Source organism: Aquarana catesbeiana, linkage group LG11 (genome assembly GCF_042186555.1).
Source record: "Aquarana catesbeiana isolate 2022-GZ linkage group LG11, ASM4218655v1, whole genome shotgun sequence".
Taxonomy (NCBI): domain Eukaryota; kingdom Metazoa; phylum Chordata; class Amphibia; order Anura; family Ranidae; genus Aquarana; species Aquarana catesbeiana.
Genome location: NC_133334.1, coordinates 116,458,353 through 116,485,411, shown reverse-complemented (window position 1 = coordinate 116,485,411; position 27,059 = coordinate 116,458,353). Strand labels below are relative to the sequence as shown.

General features: G+C 41.7%; 1 protein-coding gene across 1 annotated transcript in view; it reads right to left on the bottom strand.

The window, feature by feature from the left end:
- CAPN1 (calpain 1) overlaps window positions 1–27,059 on the bottom strand; it is a 141,586-nt gene that overhangs the window by 49,002 nt on the left and 65,525 nt on the right. Inside the window, exons 5-11 of the mRNA XM_073604934.1 lie at window positions 17,108–17,241; window positions 16,822–16,990; window positions 16,295–16,378; window positions 13,395–13,480; window positions 13,205–13,276; window positions 11,848–12,008; window positions 1,163–1,335 (exon numbers count right to left, since the gene is read on the bottom strand). Coding sequence (XP_073461035.1) covers window positions 1,163–1,335; window positions 11,848–12,008; window positions 13,205–13,276; window positions 13,395–13,480; window positions 16,295–16,378; window positions 16,822–16,990; window positions 17,108–17,241 — 879 coding nt within the window. The remainder of the gene's footprint in view (window positions 1–1,162; window positions 1,336–11,847; window positions 12,009–13,204; window positions 13,277–13,394; window positions 13,481–16,294; window positions 16,379–16,821; window positions 16,991–17,107; window positions 17,242–27,059) is intronic.

The following is a 27,059-nucleotide window of genomic DNA, read 5'->3' as shown; positions in this document are numbered from 1 at the left end:
ACACAGGATAGGCAGCAGAGCTGTTACTACCAACAATGCACACATCTGAGATTGAATTCTTTTACAGACACAACCTTGATCTGCACAGTGTGTAGATGGCTGTTGCAGTTCTCACCTGTGAAACCCTCAGATTGGAAAGGCAGAACAGTGGCATCAGTCTGCTTCTCACTGTGCAGACCGAGGTTGAGTCTGTAAAAGAATCCAACCTCTGCTATTTAAAGTGTGGGGAGGAGCAAATCTGCTGCGTTCTCTGCCAGCAGTGACAAATTTTCTGCCTTGCTGACCCCAGCCTCTGTCCCACTGATCCCTGTTCTATGTCCTGCTACCCTATCCTCTGACCCCATCATATACCCTGCTGACCCATGTCCTCTGCCCTGCGGAACCCATCCAATGCCATGCTGATCCTATTCTCTTTCCTGCTGACCCCTGTCCCTCTGTCCTGTTGACCCCATCCTATGTCCAGCTGACCTCATCCTCTGCCCTGCTGACCCCATCCTCTGCCCCCTTGACATCTTTTACTGCCCACTCACCCCTCCTCCCACCTTCTACACACACACACCAGACAGGCTAGAACTGGTCCCGTTGTTGAGTTAGATGCCCCAAGCTGCCTGCTCTCATTTTAAACTGACAATTAACCAGCTATTGGGAACTATTAATTTAGAGGTGCATGAATTGGGACTGATCTTAGGTGTGAAGTTGCAGGAATTGGGACTGATCTAAGGCATGAAGATGCAGAAATTGGGACTGATCTGAGGGGTGAAGTTGCAGGAATTGGGGTGATCTGAGGCATGAAGTTGCAGGAATTGGGGTGATCTGAGGCATGAAGTTGTAGGAATTGTGGTGATCTGAGGTGCGATGGTGCAAAGCTCAATATTAATTTCTTACTATTATTCAAGTCTTTTACAGCATTTACTTTAGAAAAACTCCTTCTCGTTACTCAGTGTGTGAAGTTGGCCTTTTTTTTTTTTTTTTATTTAGCTGGCACTCTCAATTTATTTTAAAACCTTTTTCGGCACATTATGCTCAAAACATTGCCTACCTCTGATCTATATGTTCTCTTGCGTGTCTTTTATGGGTGAATTCATCCTATTTTTGTATATAAATATGCCACACCAAGTATCCTAAATACTACCCTAAAACTAAGCACTGTCAGCTACCATACCTCATAGACGGCAAAACCGATTGTCTCCATGTCCTTCCCAAATCTTCTCTCTTTTCTTCGGTTTTTCTGCATAAGGGCAAGGAGGAAGGTGCAGCCTTTTTCATTGCCATAGTCATCATCTTCATCCTCAAAGTCCAGCTTTATTTTGAACTGCGGGTTAATCCAGAACGTAGCTATGAATGAAAAGAATCATGATAAGAAGGAGGGGAGTAATTTAGCTAGAGTCACGTATAAGGCAGCTGCTAATCAGTAAAAATTTCAGCTCAACTGCTACTGACTTGTCAACAGCTTGGCAACAATTTCCTAGACCTTGTAACCACTGTACAATCAAGTGATCTGATGTTTTTTAAAGGGGGAAGGAGGTATCAATGTTTCAAGCGTCATAAAAAAAAGTCCATAGTAGTTTTGCTTTTTTGAGGTGTGGAAAAGGTAACAAACACTGGAGAAGGACTAATCTGAAGAGGAAATTAGAAAAGCAGGACACCAGTGGATATCTATGACACAGACTTTGCTTCCGGAGGATTACATTATTGAGTTGTACATGGTTATTTATATAATGCTTAGAGGAGGTTATTAGGGTAAATTTATATGTTGTTTGTATCTAAGGATTCCTTGGGGTATTATTTATGTATAGATTATTAAAGTATTTTGGTTATTTAATATTGTCTCATCATTAGTGTTTATTATTGTTAATTCTATTATCTATTGCCTCACTATTTGCATTTTTTCCCTTTGTTCCTTGATGTATAAGCAGGCTTGGTAATAGACTATGTAGCAGAGTTCTGGTTTCCTTTACAATGAATACTGTGAACATTGCAAATATTTATATGCTGCCATGATTACCTAGCTTCAAGCCCCTGATGAAGCCCAGAGTGATGTAGTGTGTAAAGTTGACCACATCCAGTTTGTGAAGTTTAGCAAGATTGAGGGGATAACGAACCCTTATAATAGCCCAAATACTGTGTGCAACAGCCCTATAGTGAATAAACTTTGCTACTTGCAGGTTTATCTTATGGTAATAAAGTTTACAAAAATAGTATTACACTATAGATTCCATTTTTATTACATCTGTTGCTGATGGAGGCGATATGGATGGAAAGGAACTATTAACCACTTCAGCCCCGGAAGGATTTATCCCCTTCCTGACCAGAGCACTTTTTACAATTTGGCACTGCGTCGCTTTAACTGCTAATTGCGCGGTCATGCAATGCTGTACCCAAACGAAATTTGGGTCCTTTTCTTCCCACAAATAGAGCTTTCTTTTGATGGTATTTGATCACCTCTGCCGTTTTTATTTTTTGCGCTATACACGGAAAAAGACCGAAAATTTTGAAAAAAAATGATATTTTCTACTTTTTGTTCTAAAAAAAATCCAATAAACTCAATTTTAGTCATACATTTAGGCCAAAATGTATTGGGCCACATGTCTTTGGTAAAAAAAATGTCAATAAGTGTATATTTATTGGTTTGCGCAAAAGTTATAGCGCCTACAAACTAGGGTACATTTTCTGGAATTTACACAGCCTTTAATTTATGACTGCCTATGTCGTTTTTTGAGGTGCTAAAATGGCAGGGCAGTACAAAAACCCCCACAAATGACCCCATTTTGGAAAGTAGACACCCCAAGGAAATTGCTGAGAGGCATGTTGAGCCCATTGAATATTCATTTTTTTTGTCCCAAGTGATTGAATAATGACAAAAAAAAAAAAATGAAAAATTACAAAAAGTTGTCACTAAATGATATATTGCTCACACAGGCCATGGGCATATGTGGAATTGCACCCCAAAATACATTCAGCTGCTTCTCCTGAGTATGGGGATACCACATGTGTGGGACTTTTTGGGAGCGTACGGGGCCCCGAAAACCAATCACCGCCTTCAGGATTTCTAAGGGCGTACATTTTTTATTTTACTCTTCACTACCTATCACAGTTTTGAAGGCCATAAAATGCCCAGATGGCATAAACCCCCCCCCCCCAAATGACCCCATTTTGGAAAGTAGACACCCCAAGCTATTTGCTTTGAGGCATGTTGAGTCCATGGAATGTTTTATATTTTGACACAAGTTGCGGGAAAGTGACAAATTTTTTTTTTTTTTTTTGCAAAAAGTTGTCACTAAATGATATATTGCTCACACAGGCCATGGGCATATGTGGAATTGCACCCCAAAATACATATAGCTGCTTCTCCTGAGTACGGGGATACCACATGTGTGGAACTTTTTGGGAGCCTAGCCATGTACGGGGCCCCGAAAACCAATCACCGCCTTCAGGATTTCTAAGGGTGTAAATTTTTGATTTCACTCTTCACTGCCTATCACAGTTTCGGAGGCCATGGAATGCCCAGGTGGCAACAACCCCCCCCCCCCCCCAAATGACCCTATTTTGGAAAGTAGACACCCCAAGCTATTTTCTGAGAGGCATGGTGAGTATTTTACAGCTCTCATTTGTTTTTGAAAATAAAGAAACACAAGAAAAACATTTATTTTTTTATTTTTTCAATTTTCAAAACTTTGTGACAAAAAGTGAGGTCTGCAAAATACTCACTATACTTCTCAGCAAATAGTTTGGGATGTCTACTTTCCAAAATGGGGTCATTTGGGGGGGGGGTTTGTGCCACCTGGGCATGCCATGGCCCCCGAAACTGTGATAGGCAGTGAAGAGTGAAATCAAAAATTTACACCCTTAGAAAGCCTGAAGGCGGTGCTTGGTTTTCAGGGTCCCGTACGCGGCTAGGCTCCCAAAAAGTCTCACACATGTGGTATCCCCGTACTCAGGAGAAGCAACAGAATGTATTTTGGGGTGTAATTTCACATATTCCCATGGCATGTTTGAGCAATATATCATTTAGTGACAACTTTGTGCAAAAAAAAAAAAAAAAAATTGTCTCTTTCCCGCAACTTGTGTCACAATATAAAATATTCCATGGACTCGACACGACTCTCAGCAAATAGCTTGGGGTGTCTACTTTCCAAAATAGGGTCATTTGGGGGGGTTTTGAACTGTCCTGGCATTTTATGCACAACATTTAGAAGCTTATGTCACACATCACCCACTCTTCTAACCACTTGAAGACAAAGCCGTTTCTGCCACTTTTTGATTACATGAAAAAATTATTTTTTTTTGCAAGAAAATTACTTTGAACCCCCAAACATTATATATTTTTTTTAAAGCAAATGCCCTACAGATTAAAATGGTGGGTGTTTCATTTTTTTTTTTTCACACAGTATTTGCGCAGCGATTTTTCAAACGCATTTTTTGGGGAAAAAACACACTTTTTAAAATTTTAATGAACTAAAACACACTATATTGCCCAAATGTTTGATGAAATAAAAAAGATGATCTTAGGCCGAGTACATGGATACCAAACATGACATGCTTTAAAATTGCGCACAAACGTGCAGTGGCGACAAACTAAATACATTTTTAAAAGCCTTTACAGGTTACCACTTTAGATTTACAGAGGAGGTCTACTGCTAAAATTACTGCCCTCGATCTGACCTTCGCGGTGATACCTCACATGCATGGTGCAATTGCTGTTTACATTTGACGCCAGACCAACGCTTGCGTTCGCCTTAGCGCGAGAGCAGGGGGGACAGGGGTGCTTTTTTTTTTTTCTTTATTATTTTTTTTGCTTTTTTATCTTATTTTTAAACTGATCCTTTCATTTTTTTTTTTTAAATCATTTTTATTGTTATCTCAGGGAATGTAAATATCCCCTATCATAGCAATAGGTAGTGACAGGTACTCTTTTTTGAAAAAATTGGGGTCTATTAGACCCTAGATTTCTCCTCTGCCCTCAAAGCATCTGACCACACCAAGATCGGTGTGATAAAATGCTTTCCCAATTTCCCAATGGCGCTGTTTACATCCGGCGAAATCTAAGTCATAAAATGCTCGTAGCTTCCGGTTTCTTAGGCCATAGAGATGTTTGGAGCCACTCTGGTCTCTGATCAGCTCTATGGTCAGCTGGCTGAATCACCGGCTGCATTCTCAGGTTCCCTGTTGAGACAGGAGAGCCAGAGAAAAACACAGAAGACGGTGGGGGGCATTCCCTCCCACTGCTTGTAAAAGCAGTCTAGAGGCTAATTAGCAGCTAGGATTGCTTTTACATGAAAGCCGACCACTGGCTGAAAAGAATGATACCAAGATGATACCTAAACCTGCAGGCATCATTCTTGTATAACCATTCAAAGTCATGAATTGCGTACCGAAGACAAAAAAATGGTTAACAATAAAGCACAGTAAACGGTAAAGTATAAAAAATTGCATACCTGAAAAGCAAACATGATAAAACATTATAACAATAAAACATTGCAGAATAGAATACAGTAAAAAAAAGAGCAGAACAATAGAGAGAGAATAGAGAGAGAGAGAACAATAAAACGACAACTATTTTTTTTTATTTTATATTTTTGTATGTGTTCTTTTTTTTTTTTACACTTTTTTGTAACTGTAACTTTTATAACTGTAACCGGTTCCAGGTTCGGGTCTCTCAAAATGCGATGGCATCTTGGGAGACCCTGTGAAAGTGTGCCTAGTCTGTGCAATGCTGTACCCTACGCTAATACTCAACTAGTGTATGGTAGCGTTCAAAACATTCACCAATGCAAAGACCAGAATTGTCAGGACAGAAGGGACAATAATAGCGGGTGTCACGCCTATATCCGCGCTTGCTGCAGACACGACATCTTTTTTGGGGGGGTTCGTTGGGTAGGGGTACTCGGGAGGACATAAAAAAAATGCCTCTCATGCAGCCGACTGCATTTGGTTGGGGATGTGAATGGGGGAAGTACGGGCGCTGCAGAAGCGGTGGGTTCCCAATTAGGATTGTCAAATGCAGCAGGAAGGGCATTATGGGCACGACGGGCCTGTGTTTGTCTTTTTGGTGGCAGCGGGACACTACTTGTGCTTGCCACCTCACCAGCTTGAACTGCACTTATGGGACTCGCCACGTCACCAAGTGTTACTGCAGTGCTGGTTTGACTACGACCGGGGTGTACTAGGCCGCTGGTGCTTGCCAGTTCACCAAAACGCTACCAAAAAAACTGTTAGCGATCGCAGGGATCAGGCCTGACTCTGCGAACGCTGCAGTTATGCGTTTAGTGTTTTGTAAGTGACAGTGATCGATCGATACTGCACTTGGGTGGGCTGGGCTGGGCCGGGCGGAGGGGCAAAACGCAGGTGCTAGCAGGTATCTGGGCTGATCCCGCTAACACTGCGTTTTTGGGAACCCTAAACTGCTGGGGACGCTAGTATAGATCTGATCAGATCAGATATTGATCCGTTCAGATACTATACCACTAAGGGAGGCGTATGCTGCGTGCGTGGGTGTTAGCGGTACTGGCGCTAATCTGACGCTGCCTGGGGCGACGCATATCACCGCCGGGCGATCAGGGGGCTAAACCTTTATTCGGTAATAAACTGCGGGTGCCCTGACACTATAAAAAATAAACGAACTAACCAGCATCAACCGTAACGGTTATACGGTGATCAGTGGTGAAAGGGTTAACTAGGGGGCAATCAAGGGGTTAAAACCTTTTTAGGTAGTATATGGGGGTCCCTGACGCTATAAAACGCTGACGGCGAACCTAAATATTTACGTCCCTAACTAGCATCACCAGTGACACTAATACAGCGATCAGAAAAATGATCGCTTAGCGACACTGGCGACAGGGGGTGATCAAGGGGTTAAAACTTTATTAGGGGGTATCCTAGACCTACAGGGGGCTAACACTCACTGCCCTACCACTTCTAACTGTCACAAACTGACACCATGCAGTAATCAGAAAAAAAAAATAAATAAATACTGCTTGGTGTCAGTGTGACAGGGAGGGGGGAGGGGTGATTGGGGGGGATCGGGGGGCGATCGGGGGGGATCAGGGGTGTAATGTATGCCTGGCATGTTCTACTGAAGGTGTATGTGTTGTGTAACTCACAGTGAAATCTTCTCTCCTCGGCGCCGGTACGGAAACTGCCGAGCCGAGGAGAGATGACATCACATCCTCTGCCTGTGTGTACTACACACAGGCAGGGGAGGATTCCCATTGGCTGGGAGCGATCGCGAGGGGGGGGCCACGATCGGATGGCCTCCCCCTCGCCTCTCAACGCTCCCAGACAAATGCCGACCGCTGCTGGCACCGGGGGGGGGTCCGATCGGACCCCCCCGCCCGCGGGAGGCAGATCACGTATGGGTACATGATTCTGCCTGCCCGTGCCATTCTGCCGACGTATATCGTCGTTAGGCGGTCGGCAAGTGGTTAAGTTGAATAACTGTATACTCTCAAGCACTTTTTGACCTTTTGTCAAATTAGGGTACAACATTAACCACTTCCCACCCGGCCTATAGCAGAATGACGTCTTTCAGGATAACAGCCGGCGCGTCCATCTCAGTCTGACACGCCGCAACACCAATCTCGGTAAAGAGCCCACGTGATCAGCCATGTCCAATCACGGCTGATCACAGTGTAAACAATATACAAATACTACACTGATGACCCCACAATAGGGATAAAACTTTTTTGCAGAACGGAGTTTAACAAGACTCGTGGCCACTCATTAAAATTAGAAGAAAGAGGTTTAACCTTAAACTATGTAGAGGGTTCTTTACTGTAAGAGCGGCAAGGGTGTGGAATTCCCTTCCACAGGCTATGGTCTCAGCAGGGGGCATCGATAGTTTCAAGAAACTATTATATAAGCACCTGAACGACCGCAACATACAGGGATATACAATGTAATACTGACATATAATCACACACATAGGTTGGAATTGATGCACTTGTGTCTTTTTTCAACCTCACCTACTATGTAACTATGTAGCTATGTAACAGGAAAAGCCGCGTATCGGCTTTTCCTCACTCGTGTCTGACAGACATGAGTAAAGGAGAGTCGATCGGCGGCTCTCCTGACAGGGGGCGGTCTGCACTGATTGATTATCAGCGCAGCCCCCCCACGGATGCCCACAGTGGACCATCAGGGATGCCGACAATGGATGGCCACCAGGTATGTCATGTGGTCCAGGGATGACAGTCAGTGCCCAAACAGATGCCAATCAGTGCCCAGATGCCAATCAGTGCCCATCAGCAATGCCTGCCAGTACCATCAGTGATGCCTATCAGTGCCATCCATCGGTGCCATCTATCAGTGCCACCTATCAGTGCCGCCCATAAGTGCAGCCTTTCAGTGCCCATCAGTGTTGTCTATCAGTGCCCAACAGTGCCACCTATGAGTGCTCAGTGCCGCCTATGAATGCCCATCAGTGCTGCATATTAGTGCTGACTATCAGTGCCCATCAATGCTGCCTATCAGTGCCACCTCATCGGTGCAGCCTCATCAGGGCCCGTCAGTGAAGGAGAAAACATACCTATTTACAAACTTTTATAACAGAAACAAAGAAACTTTTTCTTTTTCTATTTATTTCGCAAAAATAAATAAATAAAAAACCGCAGAAGTGATCAAATACCACCAAAAGAAAGCTCTGTTTGTGGGAAGAAAATGATAAAAATTTTGCTTGGGTAAAGTGTAGTATGACTGCGCAATTGTCATTTAAAAAGTGACAGTGCTGAAAGCTGAAAATTGGCTTGGGCAGGAGGGGGGGGCGGAGTGCCTGGTATTGAAGTGGTTAAAGTGATTGTAAAGTCTCGTTTTTCTTTTTCTATAAAAATAACAAGCATGTTATACTTGCTTCCTCTGTGCAGTGCTTTTGCACAGAGCAGCCCAGATCCTCCTCTTCTCGGGTCCCTCCCTCCTGTTAAGTGCCCCCCACAGCAAGTAGCTTGCTATGGAGGCACCCAAGCCGCAGCTCTGTGTATCTATGTAGATACTGTGCCGCGGTTTGGTCCCGCCCCCTATCTCTCTTCATTGGCCAACTGACTTTGATTGACTGCTGTGTCTCAGCCAATCAAGAGGGAGAGTCCCAGATGGTTGAGATACTCCTGCAACATCGCTGGATCAGATGGAGCTCAGGTAAGTATTAGGGGGGCTGAGGAGGGTTGGTGCACACAGAAGGCTTTTCATCTTAATGCATAGAATGCATTAAGATAAAAAAACCTTGTGCCTTTACAACCCCTTTAAGGGGTAGTTTAAACCATACATGCATGAAACCTAATGGGAACTGATGGGAAAACCGCACAGATTTCACTTGCAGACACATCAGTTTACCTCGGTTTTTATGCACGTGGACATCCGTTTTTATGCATGTTGACATCAGTTTTCATGCGCGTCAGTTATGTGCCCTATTCACACCAATGTTGATGTCATGTTAGTTTTTTTCCTGTGCAGAAGACTGCATACACGTTACAGATGCACGCTGTGGTGTGAAAATGGCACCTTTTCTCTCTCCTCTGCAGCTCTCTGTGGGCTTTGACAGTGTCCCCTGTGTCCTCTGACTCCCCCCTCCCTTTCCATCGATCTGCAGCATTCAATGCCTGTGTCGGATTCTCCTCCAGTCGCTGCGAGGGGAGATCCAGTTGTCAGGATGATGGGGGTGGGGGATAGGGGTGTGAGTATCAGTGAACTTTTGCTCAGGGATCCTCTGAGTGAACACAGGTATACTCTCTACACAGAACTATGTTCATTCAAAAGGGGGGGGAATGGTAACATCAAACTCGTGTTTACGGTGTCTGTTTTGTGAATGAACACAGTCCTATCTGTATACCTGTGTTTGATACATTGCAGGTCTGCAGGGGAGAGGGAAACGGGCAGCTCTTCCTCCAAATGAAAAGTAAAATATCAGGGGTCTGTTTAGACCTCAGATATTTCCCCAAAGTCTCTGTACTGTAAAAATAAGTATATATGTAAAAAAGTGAAAAACAAAAGTTCAGGAGGTCAGTGGTGAGTAAGGCAGAGGTCAGAGGTCAGTGGTGAGTGAGGCAGAGGTAAGTAGTGAGTACAGTACCTTTACAGTACCTATAGGTAAGCCTTAATATAGGCTTACCTATAGGTACAAACAAACAGGGGAGTTTACGTCTTCTTTAAAGAGGAGGGCCAGTCAAAAAAAAAAAAAAAAAAAATTAAAAGTCAGGAGCTACAAATACTGCAGCTGCTGACTTTTAATTGGACACTTACCTGTCCCAGGGTCCAGCGATGCGGGGGATCGAAGCCCCGCTCGTCTCCCCCTCCGTTCAGTGGCGCCGGCATTGCAACTGTGGGCGCCGGGCTGTGGCTTCACAGCCTGGCACCCACTGAGCATGCGCGAGCGGCGCCGTGCGCCGTGATTGGCCGCTCAGTCACCTGGGACCTGGGACCCTTCCTGTGCCGAGGGGGAAGTGATGTCACCAGCCCAGGCACTGGAAGAGGCAGACTACGAGGGACCCCCTAGCAACAGGCATTTAGAGGTAAGTATAAAAAAAAAAAATATCCAAATGTTTTTTTTAATTTTTTTTTAGGCACAATCATGACTTTTTTTTTAGGGTGGAACACCACTTTAAGGCAGAACTAAACCCTCCTATACTTTACAGCCAAGCTGCCATTTTGGCCTGTATGATCTGCAGTTGCAATGGTGCACATGTGATCCGCTAAGACACCAGTCTTTCGATCGCCTGACAATCCACTTGAGAGGTGGCATAAACACACCAGCAATTGTAACACTTATCATTCACGGCATGCCTTGAATGTAACTGTTTAATGGGTTTAGTACCACATTAACATCAGTCAGGGTCTCTGGAAGTAGATAGCTCTAATGGCCACTACATGGTTCAAATTACACATGACCAAGTGTGTTCTCTTCCTTTTACAAGCAAACCAACTGTTTACCTCTCTTCTGCATACAAACTCCCCCTTTCTGGGTAACTAGATTGGAGCATGTGAATTGCTTTTTTTCAGGCAAAGCAAAAAACACAGTTGTTTGTAATCTTCCCTAACTGCCAAGCTGTCAAATGGCTGGTGTCATACCTGATCAGGTAAACAACACCATGGCACCTGCAGATCAAACGGCAGCTTTCTTGTTTAGTACTGCTTTAAAATGGAACTCTGGGCAAGATTCAGGGCTCGTTCACACCATATGTGCATGAAAACTGATGAGAAAAACAAGCAGATTTTACTTGCAGAGACATCAATCAGTTTTACATCAGTTTTCATGCGCATTTCAGTGAGTTTTTATGCACATTGACATCAGTTTTCATGTGCATCAGTTCTGCGCCCTGTTCATGCCAATGTTGATGTCATGTCATGTCAGTTTTTTCCCTGTGCAGAAAACTGCATACATGTTGCAGATTCTTGCACAGAAAAATTCTGCATGTGATACTTGTGTTGTGGTGTAAACAGGGCACATAGAGAACAATTGTTTTTTTTTTTTCTTTGTGCCCTTGCAGAATTCGCGCAGAAAAAATTACATCTCCGCATCATGGTGAGAAGGAGGCCTAAAAGTGACATATCTGCAGTCTGTCAACAGCATTAACATGCGGTGGATCCCACCACCTACTGATCTAGCAATCTTCAATATGGACCTGCCCAAAGCTGCATAGCATTACTCCTTAAGGCAGTATAAAGTTTCAGAAGTCACTATACAGTACAGTTTTCCCATAGAATTACACGAGGCAGCAGTGTTTATGTACAGTATGTACTGGCTCTTTTGGAGATCACACAATGAAGATAGCTGGATTTTGCATTTTACTACACAGAAGGCTTCCAATAAAATAGACACATTTTCTAAGTTCTAAGAATCAGAAACTAATGCAATATAATTACCTGGAAAGTTTCTACAGCCACCAGCTGTGCTCCCTTTTCTCCAATTTCCATGATAAAATGTCGTATTCCATTTGCGAATTTTGCGGGCTTTCAAGGCATCTGGTGTGAGATTGCAAATTTCTAGACGGGAAAATTCCCGGAGAAACTCTTGAAATGACATCCTAACAGAAAGAAAATCACACAAAAGAATATACCAGTGAAAAGGTTTGCAGAAAATTAGGTTTTGATTTGTAAATTCTATAATCTGTACTGAAATCATAACCTTTCATGAGGGGAATACAAAGGCTGCCACCTCAGATCACCTTTTCAAATTGCTAGCTGTCTGGTTTGCCTGTTGACCCTTTGCTTTTTACGCTTTCTAAGTCACAGATTTGGAAGAAGTATGCAGATAAGATCTGACTTCACTTTGCATACTTGCTGCATGCATGATTCAGGTTCAGTGGCTCAGAAAGTATTAAAGTTAGAGAAAACCAAGTAACTAGCTTTTTGTCCAAGGTAAACAACTCACACATTTCTCAGTGGTGGGTTTCCTTTAACATGCAGCCACAAGCTTTTTTTGAATAGAGTGAGGAAGGGTTAGAACCTTTGTCTAATATTTATTGTTGTGTCCCTACAAGAGATTTCCTGTACACAGAAACAGTATTTGAGACTAAATCTTCCCAATAAAGCAAGGTTCTGATTCTTCTCCACTCTACCAAAAATTATCCCCAAAAAAGTTTTGGCTTGTTACACTTTACCCTGCTACAGTAATTTGTCTGGTTAGTCTGCACCAGTGGTGGCCTGACAATCATTTTATCTTCAGATGGCACCTAGTACCGCTATCCACAGAGCAGCATATTTTGTATAACCCCCATTCTTTGAAAGAGTGACAGCGGAAAAAGACCAAGTGTTCCATAGCATCTGCCCTGTCTTTTTTAACATTATATTTTCTTTTGTGTTTTTTGTTTTTTTTGCTTGCTTGTAAACCTATGTTTATCCCAAGTTTGTTTAAATTCACGTACTGTTGATTGACCCACTATCTCTACCGGAAGTCGGTTCCATGCCTCCATTACACTTCTTTTGGTATATTAATACTTTTTAAGGTTAGTAACTTTGGATGACAACAATTACAAGTCAGAATTGAATTAGGTGAACATTTCAATTCTTACTGTAGCTACTTTACAAATGTATACACATTCGCCACCTATGGCAGAACTATTTCAGCTTTGTCTTAACAGTGATTTGTTGAGGGAGAAATGAAAATGGATAAATCAAAAGCATCATCTGCAATTCTCAATGTACTGTGAATCAGAAATATCTGTAACCACTGTTTATTCCAACATCATTTTACAAAAAACTTTACTATAGGAACACTCACCAAAATTCACCATCTTCCATTTTTAGTCTGAGATCTCTCTCTGATTGATCCACATAATTCCATTCATTTGAACTAGAAATATACAAATTTGCATTTAAGCTAATTAGCTTATACCTTTGAGGTAAACTCAATATATCAATACAATAGTAGTCATGAACAGCATGACAGATGCAAAGTCTTTGACACGTACCTATCACTCCAGGCACCGATCCACTCAACCTCACCCCAGGGGTTCCTCATGCGAACTAATTTAGTACTTTGGCCTCTGTAATTAACCTAAATATAAATTAAATAAAAAAAAACAAACACAAAATTGCAATCAGGCTTTAAGATTTATTTGCCAAGGATGAAATGTTGCAATATGTTTCCATAAGTCAAACAATGGTAACACAATATCAGCATAGCACAGCCAGGAAATCCAACTTCATTTGGAAAAATGGGCCTGAGTGATTCATTAAAGATGAAAAATGAGAGGACTGGCTGAATTTCAATCAGTGTGTGGCCTCCACTGCTCTACAGAAGTCGATTATTTACTCAACTTCTTTAGAAGGGTCATGTTGGAAAATTGCAGATGATTAGTGGCTGCAGCTAATCACCTGCAGCCACTGATCAGTGTAATCTGACTTTACCAGCCTCATTCTGAGCATAGGAATTCTGATTTGTGTTACACAACACCTAAACCCTGCGTTTTTGTTCCTCTGCTCTTGCTTGCCCATCTGTTTGTGATTTTGATCTTTGATTTACCTGCTGTTCCTCTACCTCACAGCTAGACTACTGTTCACTATAGTCTGTTTATGACCAAGCTTTTTATGTTTTAATATCTTTTACTTTGTTTTGGACTCCTACTGCCAATCCTGGCTCATTTCAGGTTAACTCTCATCACATCCCTGCTACCATGCACTCTATGGCTATTATTGGACTGTTGTCGTATAAATAAGCCCCAAACCCCACCTATGGATGTGAATTCCAACACCTGGGCTTACCACTGCTGCTCTGAGGAGTCCTACTAATATCAGATAATTTTAACTCACCAGTCATGCACATTTAAGGCTGCCCATTAATGGGCAGATATCTCATCTGGTTCAATGGGTGGTGAGACATCTGTCAACCTTTGATAGTGTCACCACAGTGTGTTCTCCCTGTCTTGATGGTGGTTAAAGTTGCACATGTGATAACAAGCCTGTTCTACAAAAATAATGGAAGGATCAATGTTGCATGGATTTTGTGCAATCTGTGTTCAATAATGAGTACTTACTTATAGCCAGAAATACTTTATTTCCCCATTGGCAAGTCCTTTCCCATCTGATCAGCGTAGCATAGTTTGTGTCATTCATGACCATTCTAAGGCCTCATTCACACTAGATTTTTTTAACGTGGCTGTTAGGCGCATCTGGTTATTTTTTTTCTGCCTCTAAACCCCCCTGCATGTTATCCTATGTGTCTATGCCCTTAGAGGTGTTTAGAGACAGAAAAAAAACCCTCCACTGCCAGCCCATCCAGGAGCAGTGACATTTTGGCAGAAAAACACTTGATGCATGTAAACGCTTCTAATCGCACGTTAACACTAGGCACTTTAAGCACTTGAGCGGTAATTCATTTCAGTGGCCAGAATACATTTTTGTCTGGCCAATGAAATGAATTAAGACGTAAGTGCTTGACGCACCTAAAGGTGTTACAGGCGTTTACAAACGTCAAGTGTTTTTTCTGACAAAACGCTGCTGCCAGGATGAAAGGCGTCTAGGAGAGATGGCAAAACAGCCAGTGTGCATGAGGCCTAAGTGTCAAGAAAAGAAAATACCTGTCCCCAAACCTTTACATCATTTGACATAACCAAACAAAAACATTCAAATCCCAATACACAAAATATCTAGGGTTTTATATCTTCACAAATGCCTGTTGCATACTTTCACATTGTTATTAACAAAACAAAAAGCATTCTATAAAACGAAGTGCCATAACATACAGAGTAAAACTTTTGAAAATCTGTACTAGGCGCCATCATTCCCTTTGATGCTGTGACATACTGTGCCATGTCATGGTGCCAAAAGAGCTGGTTATCACCCAGGGTTCTCAATTATGCAAACTAAGTTGGGTTTTGCAGTTTTCTCCAGGATTGGTAACTTCTGGATTATGTTCTGGAGTCCAGAGGTTTTGTAGAGACTTGGGAGGGATGAAACCTCTAAGCCTGCATCCACATTTTACTGTAAACCAGCATCCTGATTGTGCAGGTGGGCATAGCCTTTTTAGTCAAGGGGTTGTCTATTGTCTAGAGTGTCCCGTCTGGCCTCACAAAGAGGCCATTTGATCTGACCAAGCCATTGCCTGAGAGAAGTATTAGGAGACTGCATGTCCTTAGGCAAGAGCCTGTGCAGCTCAAGCTGGGCTGTTTGTCTTGTCACAAGATTGAATGACTGGACGTGGTGAGTCTGTGAAGAGACAGGCTCAGGGACTACTCTGTAGTAGCTTAGCAGAGGCTGGAAAATTTGCATTTGTTGTTATGAAGACCCCTGTGAAGGCAACCTTCTCTGTGAGTTTTGAACTATGCTTTTGAATAAAACTGGGCAAAAGCCCCAAAAGGTACGTCACTAGCATAGTATACTATTGCAGACATAGTCAGAACCCACCCCTCCATGCATTGCAAGCAAGGACACTTGTGCTTAGGGGTGTGGCTGGTTCTCAGCCCTGCCAGTATAAAGTACTGCAGTAAGAAGGCTACCATTTTTACATCTCCTTTTAAAAATGCTTGTTGCCTGGCTGTCATGCAGATGCTTTACTTTCAATGCTTGCGGAGCCACTATCCCAGAAAATAAGGAACTTTTGTGCATGCTTGTGCGGGGTCTTTGACTTAGACATCTTGAAGCCAAAGTGCCAGACAACTCATAAAAAGGCCACCAAAGCAGCCTATATATTTCTCTTGCCTGACAGATGCTCTTCAACCTATACATTTGTTTACCCAGAGCCAAACTACAATAGGGAGTATTTTGAATGCACAAAAATGAAAAAATGGAGGACTTGAGTTGTTTCTAGTAACAATAAGTACATTAAACTGAATCGCCGATTTTGTGCTATATATTTTAGTGCTGGATATACCTCTTTGGCTCCAGTGAGTGAGTATGCATGACCTTTGACCAGCTTTTTGAAGGTTACAGCTTCCATATCTGCTACACCAGAGATCTAAGAAAGAAAACCAAGAAAATTAAGAGGAGTAGAACAAAGCTGCTAAAGAAAATTATCATAAATGCAAATGTAGCAAAAGATGGTGGCGACTAAAAAATTCAAGGAGCTGAGCAGTTACTGCATCCAAACAGTGCCTGTCCAGGTATTCTAGCAGCTGTTTGCTTTGGCTACTTTAATACAATAGCCGTCAGTGTCAATTCCACGTGGATGGAAAAATTTAACCATGCAGGAAACCAAAGGAACCACGCAGATTTAATCTCAGATATGTTTTGAGCCATCAGAATAATAAAGGATGGTTACTATAGTTTACTGCAGAATTGCCTTATAAACTGTTGATTAAACAGGAAAGCAAAGTATATAATGAGGAAGCCGCTATAGAAACCAAGGCTTTGTGATGACACTGTTGAAATCTATGGGAAAGATCCTAATGATTCACTCACATCAATGGAGCAGCCCATGAGGGATCCTCTCTCCAAAGCCTTTGTGATGATCGTAAACAAGTCAGCTGGTGGTTTTTTCAGCTCATACCACTCAGTTACTCCTCCAGTAAAGTCTTCAAAGCCCTCAGAGGTGCTCCCTCCTGAGAGAGCCTCATAACTTCCATTAGCTCTACAGAGATGAACAGGAAAAGATAGGTCAGCAAAAGACGTCTATGCCAGAATCTCTTTAATATTAAAATTTTTATAGGGGTGAAAATCTAGTATGAAAAATAAAGGTGGCTCATACTTAGCATAGGCTTTCTCCAGCAGCGCACTCCAGAATTCATCCCCAGAGGCTGAATGTACAAAGACCAGTTTCCCATCTTTAACTGGAAGGTAATCGTCAATTACGACATCCACCCACTCGCCATACTGCCAGAGCTTTAAAAACAAACAGATTGCATTGTGAATATAACGAAGCAAACTTTATATCCTACCTTCCCTAAGGGCATTTCATATGCAGCTGTAATAATGAGAAAGACCATGTGGTGTCTCTGTCAGCCTAAACAATGATTTTGTAAACAGGGCCTAGATAGCTTTAAAAAAAAAAAAAAAGTTTATTTAATTTTGTTTTTAAAGAAAGCAAATCAGAAACATAGCAGATATACCTGTATGCTTAAATTCCACAGTTATAGAAAAAAAAAAAAAAGTATAAAGAAGAGAAAGATTCCCATTTTGAATTACAGTATCTACAGGGTCCCCCAACGAGGTTTAGTTTAAAGGGCAAAGTTGTAGTACATTGAAACATTTAGATGTCCTCAGAATAACTGGTTGTGCTCAATATGAGGTTAAGTAAAGGGGGAAAAGGCGAAATGATAGTTTTGGAGTCACATGGATGGCTGATTGGTGTAGGTCAGGTGGATAGGGGATGAGTAGGATGAAGAGGCAGTAAGGGTATAGAGAGAGAGTTATATGGGGGGGGGGGGGGGGGCTGAGCTCCTGCTATGGCTCTAGAGACTGGATTAAGGTCACATGAGAGATATTTCAGATGTTGTACTGATTGTGTAAATGCTATCTATCCCATGTATGGAGGAACAGTTCTGTGCGGTCATTGTCTTCCATCACTAAAGTTGGCCATACATGGATCTTTTTTTTTTCCAATCAGCCAGCGGGCTGAAAATAAAATAAAAACAAACAAATATGCCCATCCACACAAGCGAGGTGGATGAAGGGATCATCTTTGCTTTGTTAGAGAACTCTGACAACAGGGACTCCTCTGCTGTCAGAATGCACTGATCAGTGCTATAGCTGACTGGCTGCAGGAGCTGATTCAACATTAAAATTCCAATAGTCAAATTTGAGTTAAACTTCTCTCGAATGGAAACGGCCACAGATTGATCGAAATTTGGCCAGTCCAAACTGAACCAGGTGAATCTCAATCCATCTATGGCCAACTGAACTGTTCCATCTGCATTATATGGACTAGTTGTGTGACCTATTCAGCAATGGTGGGAGCTGATTGGGATCTCCAGTGTCAAGGGATTAGTAATCTGGCTGCTTTAAGCCGGCCATACACGGTTCGAATTTCAAAAGAATTTTCTTTCGAAAATCGTATCTAAGAATTTGCGTACGAATTTTGCACCATTAGTGGGCTGCAGCAATGGGCGATTTTCGCGCGGCAATCAAATTTGATGAATCGGACATGTTGGAAATTTTTAGAAAAAAGAACAATTTTCTCATCAATGATGGGAGAATCGTGCGAGAAATGTAATAAGAATAGAAAATTTACGGAGAGAAAAGAAGATTCCCGGCCACGAAAATTCTTTTCTGTAGCAACAGGAGGTGAAATTGAAGGCTTGGTCGGCCGAATTTCGAAAATCAATGGTGGCATCATTGGATCACAAAAAACGAACTTTCTGATTTTGAAAAGAAAATTTGTTCAAAATTCGACCATGTATGGCCAGCCTTAAGGGAGTGTTGTAGGATGCCTTTTTTTGTGGAGCTGATGGCACTTGGGAGCAGAGAGACCTGCATATTGGTGATAGTGTTGGGAATTAAAATGTCTGTGAACTATTGGTATAGGTAGGATGAACCTGTGCAATATACAGCTGCTACTCCCTTCTTTTCCCCCAGTTATATTTTTACTATAACCAAATACTCTTAAGTTTACTTGAAAGTATATGCACTAAAAGAAGACACATGTAACCCATGACAAAAATACCAGTGCTAATTTCTACCTTATGGAAGTCATCGCCATGAACAGAAGTACCTTATGCACATTCATAACTTGTTTGATACGATCTGCTACTCGGTGCCCTATACTATTATGCACCATTCCTTTTTGCATACTGTTTGTTTCTTGACTTTGTATAAGGAATTTCCTCCATTCACTTTCTAACTGGCTTTTGGTGCTTTCTTAGAATAAATATTTCTTTATGCAAATAATTAGCTGTTGCATGGTAAGTAGAACCTGTAGTCACAAAAATTGGTGAAACATATTTGTTCAAACAACACTTGATGAATAACTGATAAAGCAAATAAAGATAACATACTATGTAAATGTAAACAAGCAGATTATATATATATTAAATATATACACACACATGTATACACCATATTGTCAAAACTATTGTGACGCCTGCCTTTACACGCACAGGAACTTTAAAGCTGGATACACACTATACAACTTTTGTTGTTAGATTTCCTTTAGATTTACCTTCAAGTATGTAGTGCAAGGGCCTACCTGACTGCATACAATTTGAAAGTGTTTGGGTTTGACCTCATATTATGTGGTTTTGGTAAATCTAAAGGAAAAAATCTAAAGAAGATTGTATAGTGTGTATACAGCTTTAGTCTGTAGGGTTCAATATTGAGTTGGCCCACCCTTTGCAGCTATAACAGCTTCAACTCTTCTGGGAAGGCTGTCCATGAGGTTTAAGAGTGTGTCTATGGGAATGTGCGACCATTCTTCCAAAAGCGCAATTGTGAGTTCAGGCACTGATGTGAACAAGAAGGCCTGGCTCGCAATCCCCGCTCCAATTCATTCCAAAGGTGTTCTATTGGGTTGAGGTCAGGACTCTGTGTAGGCCAGTCAAGTTCCTCCACCCCAAACTCGCTTATCCATGTCTTTATGGACCTTGCTTTGTGCACTGAAGCGCAGTCATGTTGGAACAGGAAGGGGCCATCCCCAAACTGTTCTGACAGAGTTGGGTACATGAGATTGTCCAAAATGTCTTGGTATGCCGACGCCTTAAGAGTTCCCTTCACTGGAACTTAGGAGCCAAGCCCAACCCCTGAAAAACAACCCCACACCATAACCCCCCCCCTCCACCAAATGATTTGGACCTGTGCACAAAGCAAGGTCCATAAAGACATGGATGAGCAAGTTTGGGGTGAAGGAACTTCACTGGCCTGGACAGAGTCCTGACCTCAATCCAATAGAACACCTTTGGGATGAATTAGAGTGGAGACTGTGAGCCAGGCCTTCTCATCCACATCAGTGCCTGACCTAACAAATGCACTCCTAAACCTTGTCTATAGAGTTGAAGCTGTTAAAGCTGCAAAGGTTGGGCCAACGTAATATTGAACCCTACGGACTAAAACTGGGATGCCTTTAAAGTAAAGTTCATGTAAAGGCAGGTGCCCCAATACTTTTGACAGTATCATGTATAATATATACATACATACATACAGTATCTCACAAAAGTGAGTACACCCCTCTCATTTTTTAAAATATTTTATATCTTTTCATGTGACAACACTGAAGAAATTACACTTTACTACATTGTAAAGTAGTGAGTGTACATCTTGTACAACAGTGTAAATTTGCTGTCCCCTCAAAATAATTCAACACACAGCCATTTAATGTCTAAGCTGCTAACAACAAAAGTGAGTACACCCCTAAGAGAAAATGTCCAAATTGGGCCCAATTAGCCATTTTCCATCCCTGGTGTCATGTGACTCGCTAGTCTTACAAGGTCTCAGGTGTGAATGGGGAGCAGGTGTGTTAAATTTGTTGTTATGGCTCTCACTCTCTCATACTGGTCACTGGAAGTTCAACATGGCACCTCATGGCAAAGAACTTTCTGAGGATCTGAAAAAAAAGAATTGTTGCTCTACATAGAGATGGCCTAGGCTATAAGAAGATTGGCAAGACCCTGAAACTAAGCTGCAGCACGGTGGCCAAGACCATACAGCGGTTTAACAGGACAGGTTGCACTCAGAACAGGCCTCGCCATGATCGACCAAAGCAGCTGAGTGCACGTGCTTAGCGTCGTATCCAGAGGTTGTCTTTGGGAAATAGATGTTTGAGTGTGGCAGCATTGTTGCAGAGGATGAACGGGTGGGAGGGTCAGCCTGTCAGGGCTCAGACCATATGTCGCACACTGCATCAAATTGGTCTGCATGGCTGTCGTCCCAGAAGGAAGCCACTAATAAAAGATGATGCACAAGAAAGCCCGCAAACAGTTTGCTGAAGACAAGCAGACTAAGGACATGGATTACTGGAACCATGTCTTGTGGTCTGATGAGGCCAAGATAAACTTATTTGGTTCAGATGGTGTCAAGCGTGTGTGGCGGCAACCAGATGAGGAGTACAAAGACAAGTGTGTCTTGCCTACAGTCAAGCATGGTGGTGGGAGTGTCATGGTCTGGGGCTGCATGAGTGCTGCCGGCACTGGGGTGCTACAGTTCAATGAGGGAACCATGAATGCCAACATGTACTGTGACATACTGAAGCCGAGCATGATCCCCTCCCTTCGGAGACTGGGCCGCAGGGCAGTATTCCAACATGATCATGACCCCAAACACACCTCCAAGATGACAAATGCCTCGCTAAAGAAGCCGAAGGTAAAGGTGATGAACTGACCAAGCATGTCTCCTGACCTAAAAGCTATTGATCTGTGGGGCATCCTCAAACGGAAGGTGGAGGAGAGCAAGGTCTCTAACATCCACCAGCTCTGTGATGTTGTCATGGAGGAGTGGAAGAGGACTCCAGTCGCAACCTGTGAAGCTCTGGTGAACTCCATGCCCAAAAGCATTAAAGCTGGAAAATTATGGTGGCCACAGAAAATATTAACACTCTGGGCCCAATTTGGACATTTTCACTTAGGGGTGTACTCACTTTTGTTGTGAGCGGTTTAGACAGTAAATGGCTGTGTGTTGAGTTATTTTGAGGGGACAGCAAATTTATACTGTTCTACAAGCTGTACACTCACTACTTTACAATGTAGCAAAGTGTCATTTCTTCAGTGTTTTCACATGAAAAGATGTAATAAAATATTTACAAAAATGTTAGGGGTGTACTCACTTTTGTGAGATACTGTGTATATATATATATATATATATATATATATATATATATATATATATATATATACACATACATATATATATACACATACATATATATATATATATATATATATATATATATATATATATATATATATATATATATATATATATATATATATTATAGTGGGACGGAAAGTATTCAGACCCCCTTACATTTTTCACTCTGTTATATTGCAGCCATTTGCTAAAATCATTTACGTTCATTTTTTTTCCTCATTAATGTACACACAGCATATTGACAGAAAAAGACAGAATTGTTAACATTTTTGCAGATTTAATAAAAAAGAAAAACTGAAATATCACATGGTCCTAAGTATTCAGACCCTTTGCTGTGACACTCATATATTTAACTCAGGTGCTGTCCATTTCTTCTGATCATCCTTGAGATGGTTCTACGCCTTCATTTGAGTCCAGCTGTGTTTGATTATACTGATTGGACTTGATTAGGAAAGCCACACACCTGTCTATATAAGACCTTACAGCTTACAGTGCATGTCAGAGCAAATGAGAATCATGAGGTCAAAGGAACTGCCTGAAGAGCTTAGAAACAGAATTGTGGCAAGGCACAGATCTAGCCAAGGTTACGAAAAAATGTCTGCTGCACTTAAGGTTCCTAAGAGCACAGTGGCCTCCATAATTCTTAAATAGAAGACTTTTGGGACGACCAGAACCCTTCCTAGAGCTGGCCGTCCGGCCAAACTGAGCTATCTGGGGAGAAGAGCCTTGGTGAGAGAAGTAAAGAAGAACCCAAAGATCACTGTGGCTGAGCTCCAGAGATGCAGTCGGGAGATGGGAGAAAGTTGTAGAAAGTCAACCATCACTGCAGCCCTCCACCAGTCGGGGGTTTATGGCAGAGTGGCCTGACGGAAGCCTCTCCTCAGTGCAAGACACATGAAAGCCCACATGGAGTTTGCTAAAAAACACCTGAAGGACTCCACGATAGTGAGAAATAGGATTCTCTGGTCTGATGAGACCAAGATAGAATGTTTTGGCCTTAATTCTAAGCGGTATGTGTGGAGAAAACCAGGCACTGCTCATTACCTGTCCAATAGTGAAGCATGGTGGTGGCAGCATCATGCTGTGAGGGTGTTTTTCAGCAGCAGTGACAGGACGACTGGTTGCAATCGAGGGAAAGATGAATGCGGCCAAAAACAGGGATATCCTGGACGAAAACCTTCTCCAGAGTGCTCAGGACATCAGACTGGGCCGAAGGTTTACCTTCCAACAAGACAATGACCCTAAGCACACAGCTAAAATAACGAAGGAGTGGCTTCACAACAACTCTGTGACTGTTCTTGAATGGCCCAGCCAGAGCCCTGACTTAAACCCAATTGAGCATCTCTGGAGAGACCTAAAAATGGCTGTCCACCAACATTTACCATCCAACCTGACAGAACTGGAGAGGATCTGCAAGGAGGAATGGCAGAGGATCCCCAAATCCAGGTGTGAAAAATTTGTTGCATTTTTCCCAAAAAGACTCATGACTGTATTAGATCAAAAGGGTACTTCTACTAAATACTGAGCAAAGGGTCTGAATACTTAGGACCATGTGATATTTCAGTTTTTCTTTAATAAATCTGCAAAAATGTCAACAATTCTGTGTTTTTCTGTCAATATGGGGTGCTGTGTGTACATTAATGAGGAAAAAAATGAACTTAAATGATTTTAGCAAATGGCTGCAATATAACAAAGAGTGAAAAATCTAAGGGGGTCTGAATACTTTCCATCCCCACTGTGTATGTAGATAGATAGATAGATAGATATATATCTATATATATAGATATATATCTCTATCTAGATAGAGATATATATCTATATATATATATATATATATATATATATATATATATATATATATATATATATATATATATATATATATATATACATACATACATACACACACACTGTATCTATATCTATCTCAAGTATAAAAAAAAGACCATTTGGGTCAGATGTAGAGAAAATTGAGTTGTGGAGGATCTGGTGAGGGTTTTTTTTACCCTCTGGCAGTTCTCATTTTGAGCCAAGCAGTTCCAACCCAAAAGACTGATTCATCACTGCTTTCATTCCATCATGTGACTCTCCATAATAGAGCAGGGAATCTGTATAAATAGTTTATGTACTGAAATCTCCGACAATTACCCATCACTTCCACAGCACTTAGTACTTCTACCTCTGGGTTCCCACATACAGCACTTTCTTGTGTGCATTAACAATGACTGGGCGGGGTAACCATAAACTGCCATTACTCCCAGGCCCAATTTCCCAGAGTAGTTAGTTAAACATAGGTAGATAAAGGTTGGGTCCTGAATGCAAATACGTGACATCTTCACCTAGATAATTCTGTTGCCAAAACATAATCCCAACAGTAAAGCTATACTGACCTCTAATGCACCGCACACCTACAGCTGCAGGTCAGGAGGAAGGGCGGTGCCGTACTAAATATCAGAATTGTATACTTTTGCTTTAAAGCAAAAAAAATACTCTGTAAATTTACTTACACCGCCTCCCTCTGCCCCACCTCCTCAAGAATACCACCTGCTTTTTTTAATGGGGATATTTCTTAAATTTTCTCATGGTTTCTTATGTTTTCTACCCCCCCACCATCATTCTGGCCCTTGAGTTAGATTTCTCTTTATTATGTATGCTTTATGTATTTTCCATGAAAACACTAAGCAATAAGGGTACATTTGCATCTTCTTTGGTGGCATGGTCACAGTGCAGACTGACCTGCAAAGTATCCCCACCAATACATACACCCTAAACAGTGTAAATGTACAACAGAGAGCAAGTCCACTAAAGAGAATTGATAATACAGTAAAACCTTGGATTGCGAGTATAATTCGTTCCGGAAACATGCTTGGAATCCAAAGCACTTGTATATCAAAGCAAATTTCCCCATAAGAAATAATGGAAACTCAGATGATTCGTTCCACAACCATTTATTCATAGGTCCTTCAGTTTATAGTCCATATAAAAAAAGATGATAGCAATGTGTAACCATAAAATGTCCATCCACAAATGGCAGCCTTCACAAGGGGATTAGAAGCAAAATCTAGCAGGAGCTACAGAGTATAAAAGAGAAGAAAGGCACCTTTAAGTGTAGCAATATGGTTACATTTAATAAAGGTACAACGTTTAGCAACTCACATGGTTGATGATTAAAACTGGCACATCTAAGTATGCAGGCATCTGGGGTCAAGATGTCCACATAGACCAACCTCCGCACAGCTGGCTATCACCGCTGTCATTCTGCAATCATGACGCAAAGACTACCCTGCAGTAGAGAGATCTGAAAGCGAGGCTTGAAGAGCTTGTGGAGCGCAGCGTGGAAGCTATGACACCGATGGCGGTGCGAAGGATGATGAGCTGGGAGGATGTGAGTTGCTAAATGTTGTAGCTTCATTAAATATAACCATATTGCCACACTTAGAGGTGCCTCTCTTCTCTTTTATACACAGTTGTGACATTACGCTACTTGTAGATCAAGACATCGCTTGTATATCAAGTCAAAATTTATGAAAAAATTTAGCTTGTCTTGCAAAACATTCTCAAGCCAAGTTACTCTCAAACCAAGGTTTTACTGTATAATGGCCGACTTGACCATATAGCTGTCTAAACTGCATTGGGTGTGGCATTCTGGAAGCCAAAAACATACAAATGATGTTCCAAAAAACAATTATATTGGTCCATGTAACTGGCCACCCATTCTGTGGTGACCGAGGTCATTTACATGTTGTGCATTTTTGCTGAATCTTCACAACTGGATATAAAATACAAATAGTCAACTATGACTAGAGATCAAACACCCTGGCAGGAAAGGCACAAGACATGCTGGTGTATTGCTGTTTCTTTACCAGAATACAATGTGAATGGCCTCAGGATACCTGAATATTTTCATTCTATAGAAATATTTTTTTTATTATGTACCCAAGGTATTCTAAACGCTTTATCAGCCGGTTTATTAGGATTATTTTTACTCAATTTAAGTGTTGGGACACACAAAAGCAGCAGAACAGTGTGAAAAAGAGGGGATAGGTATGGCGCTGCTCTGATTAAGAGGTGACCTACAACCTCTAAATATATGCATATTTCTAAACCCGGTTTCACAGCAACAACATACACCAGTCATATATGTTGGATTTTTGCACAGAAATGTTACTTTGAATTGCAGGTTTTGCACAGGATTGTGCTTATTTTATTTTCGTTTGAACATAACAATATATATTATATATAAGCGGTTAGGAAGTTTACATTTTTTTGTGGATTTTTGTGAATATACAAATATTTATTTTCTGCATTTTTATTGTCACTTTTTGCACTAAATGCACCTGTGACACACACCCCTAAAGTATTTAGAGGTTGTAGGTCACCTCTTAATAAGAGCAGCACCATACCTATCCCCTCTTTTTCACATTTCTTCTAGAGATTTACCTTAGGGTGAATTTAATGATAGAGGCTGCAGCTCCTCATTTTTCATTTTCACCATAAACGCGGGGGTCTAACAATTTTTTCAGCAGAGCAGTGGTCAACAGACCAATGAAAGAAAAAAAAAAACTAACATTACATAACCTTTAAAGTGATTGTAAAGGTATTTTTTTTTTTTTAATAACAAACATATCATACTTACCTTCACTGTGCAGCTCGTTTTGCACAGAGTGGCCCCGAACCTGCTCTTCTGGGGTTCCTCCCCATATCTGATAACCCCCTCGGAGAAGCGCTTCCCTGAGGGGGTTACCTTGCGGGCGTGCTCTTGAGTCCAGCATTCGGCGCCCCACCCCCCAGCGCTCGTATCATTGGATTTGACTGACAGCAGCGGGATAGGATGCATTAGGGTGAAAAAACACGAAGGTTTACAACCCCTTTAACCTAAAACACATTGGGGCTGATTTACTAAAGGC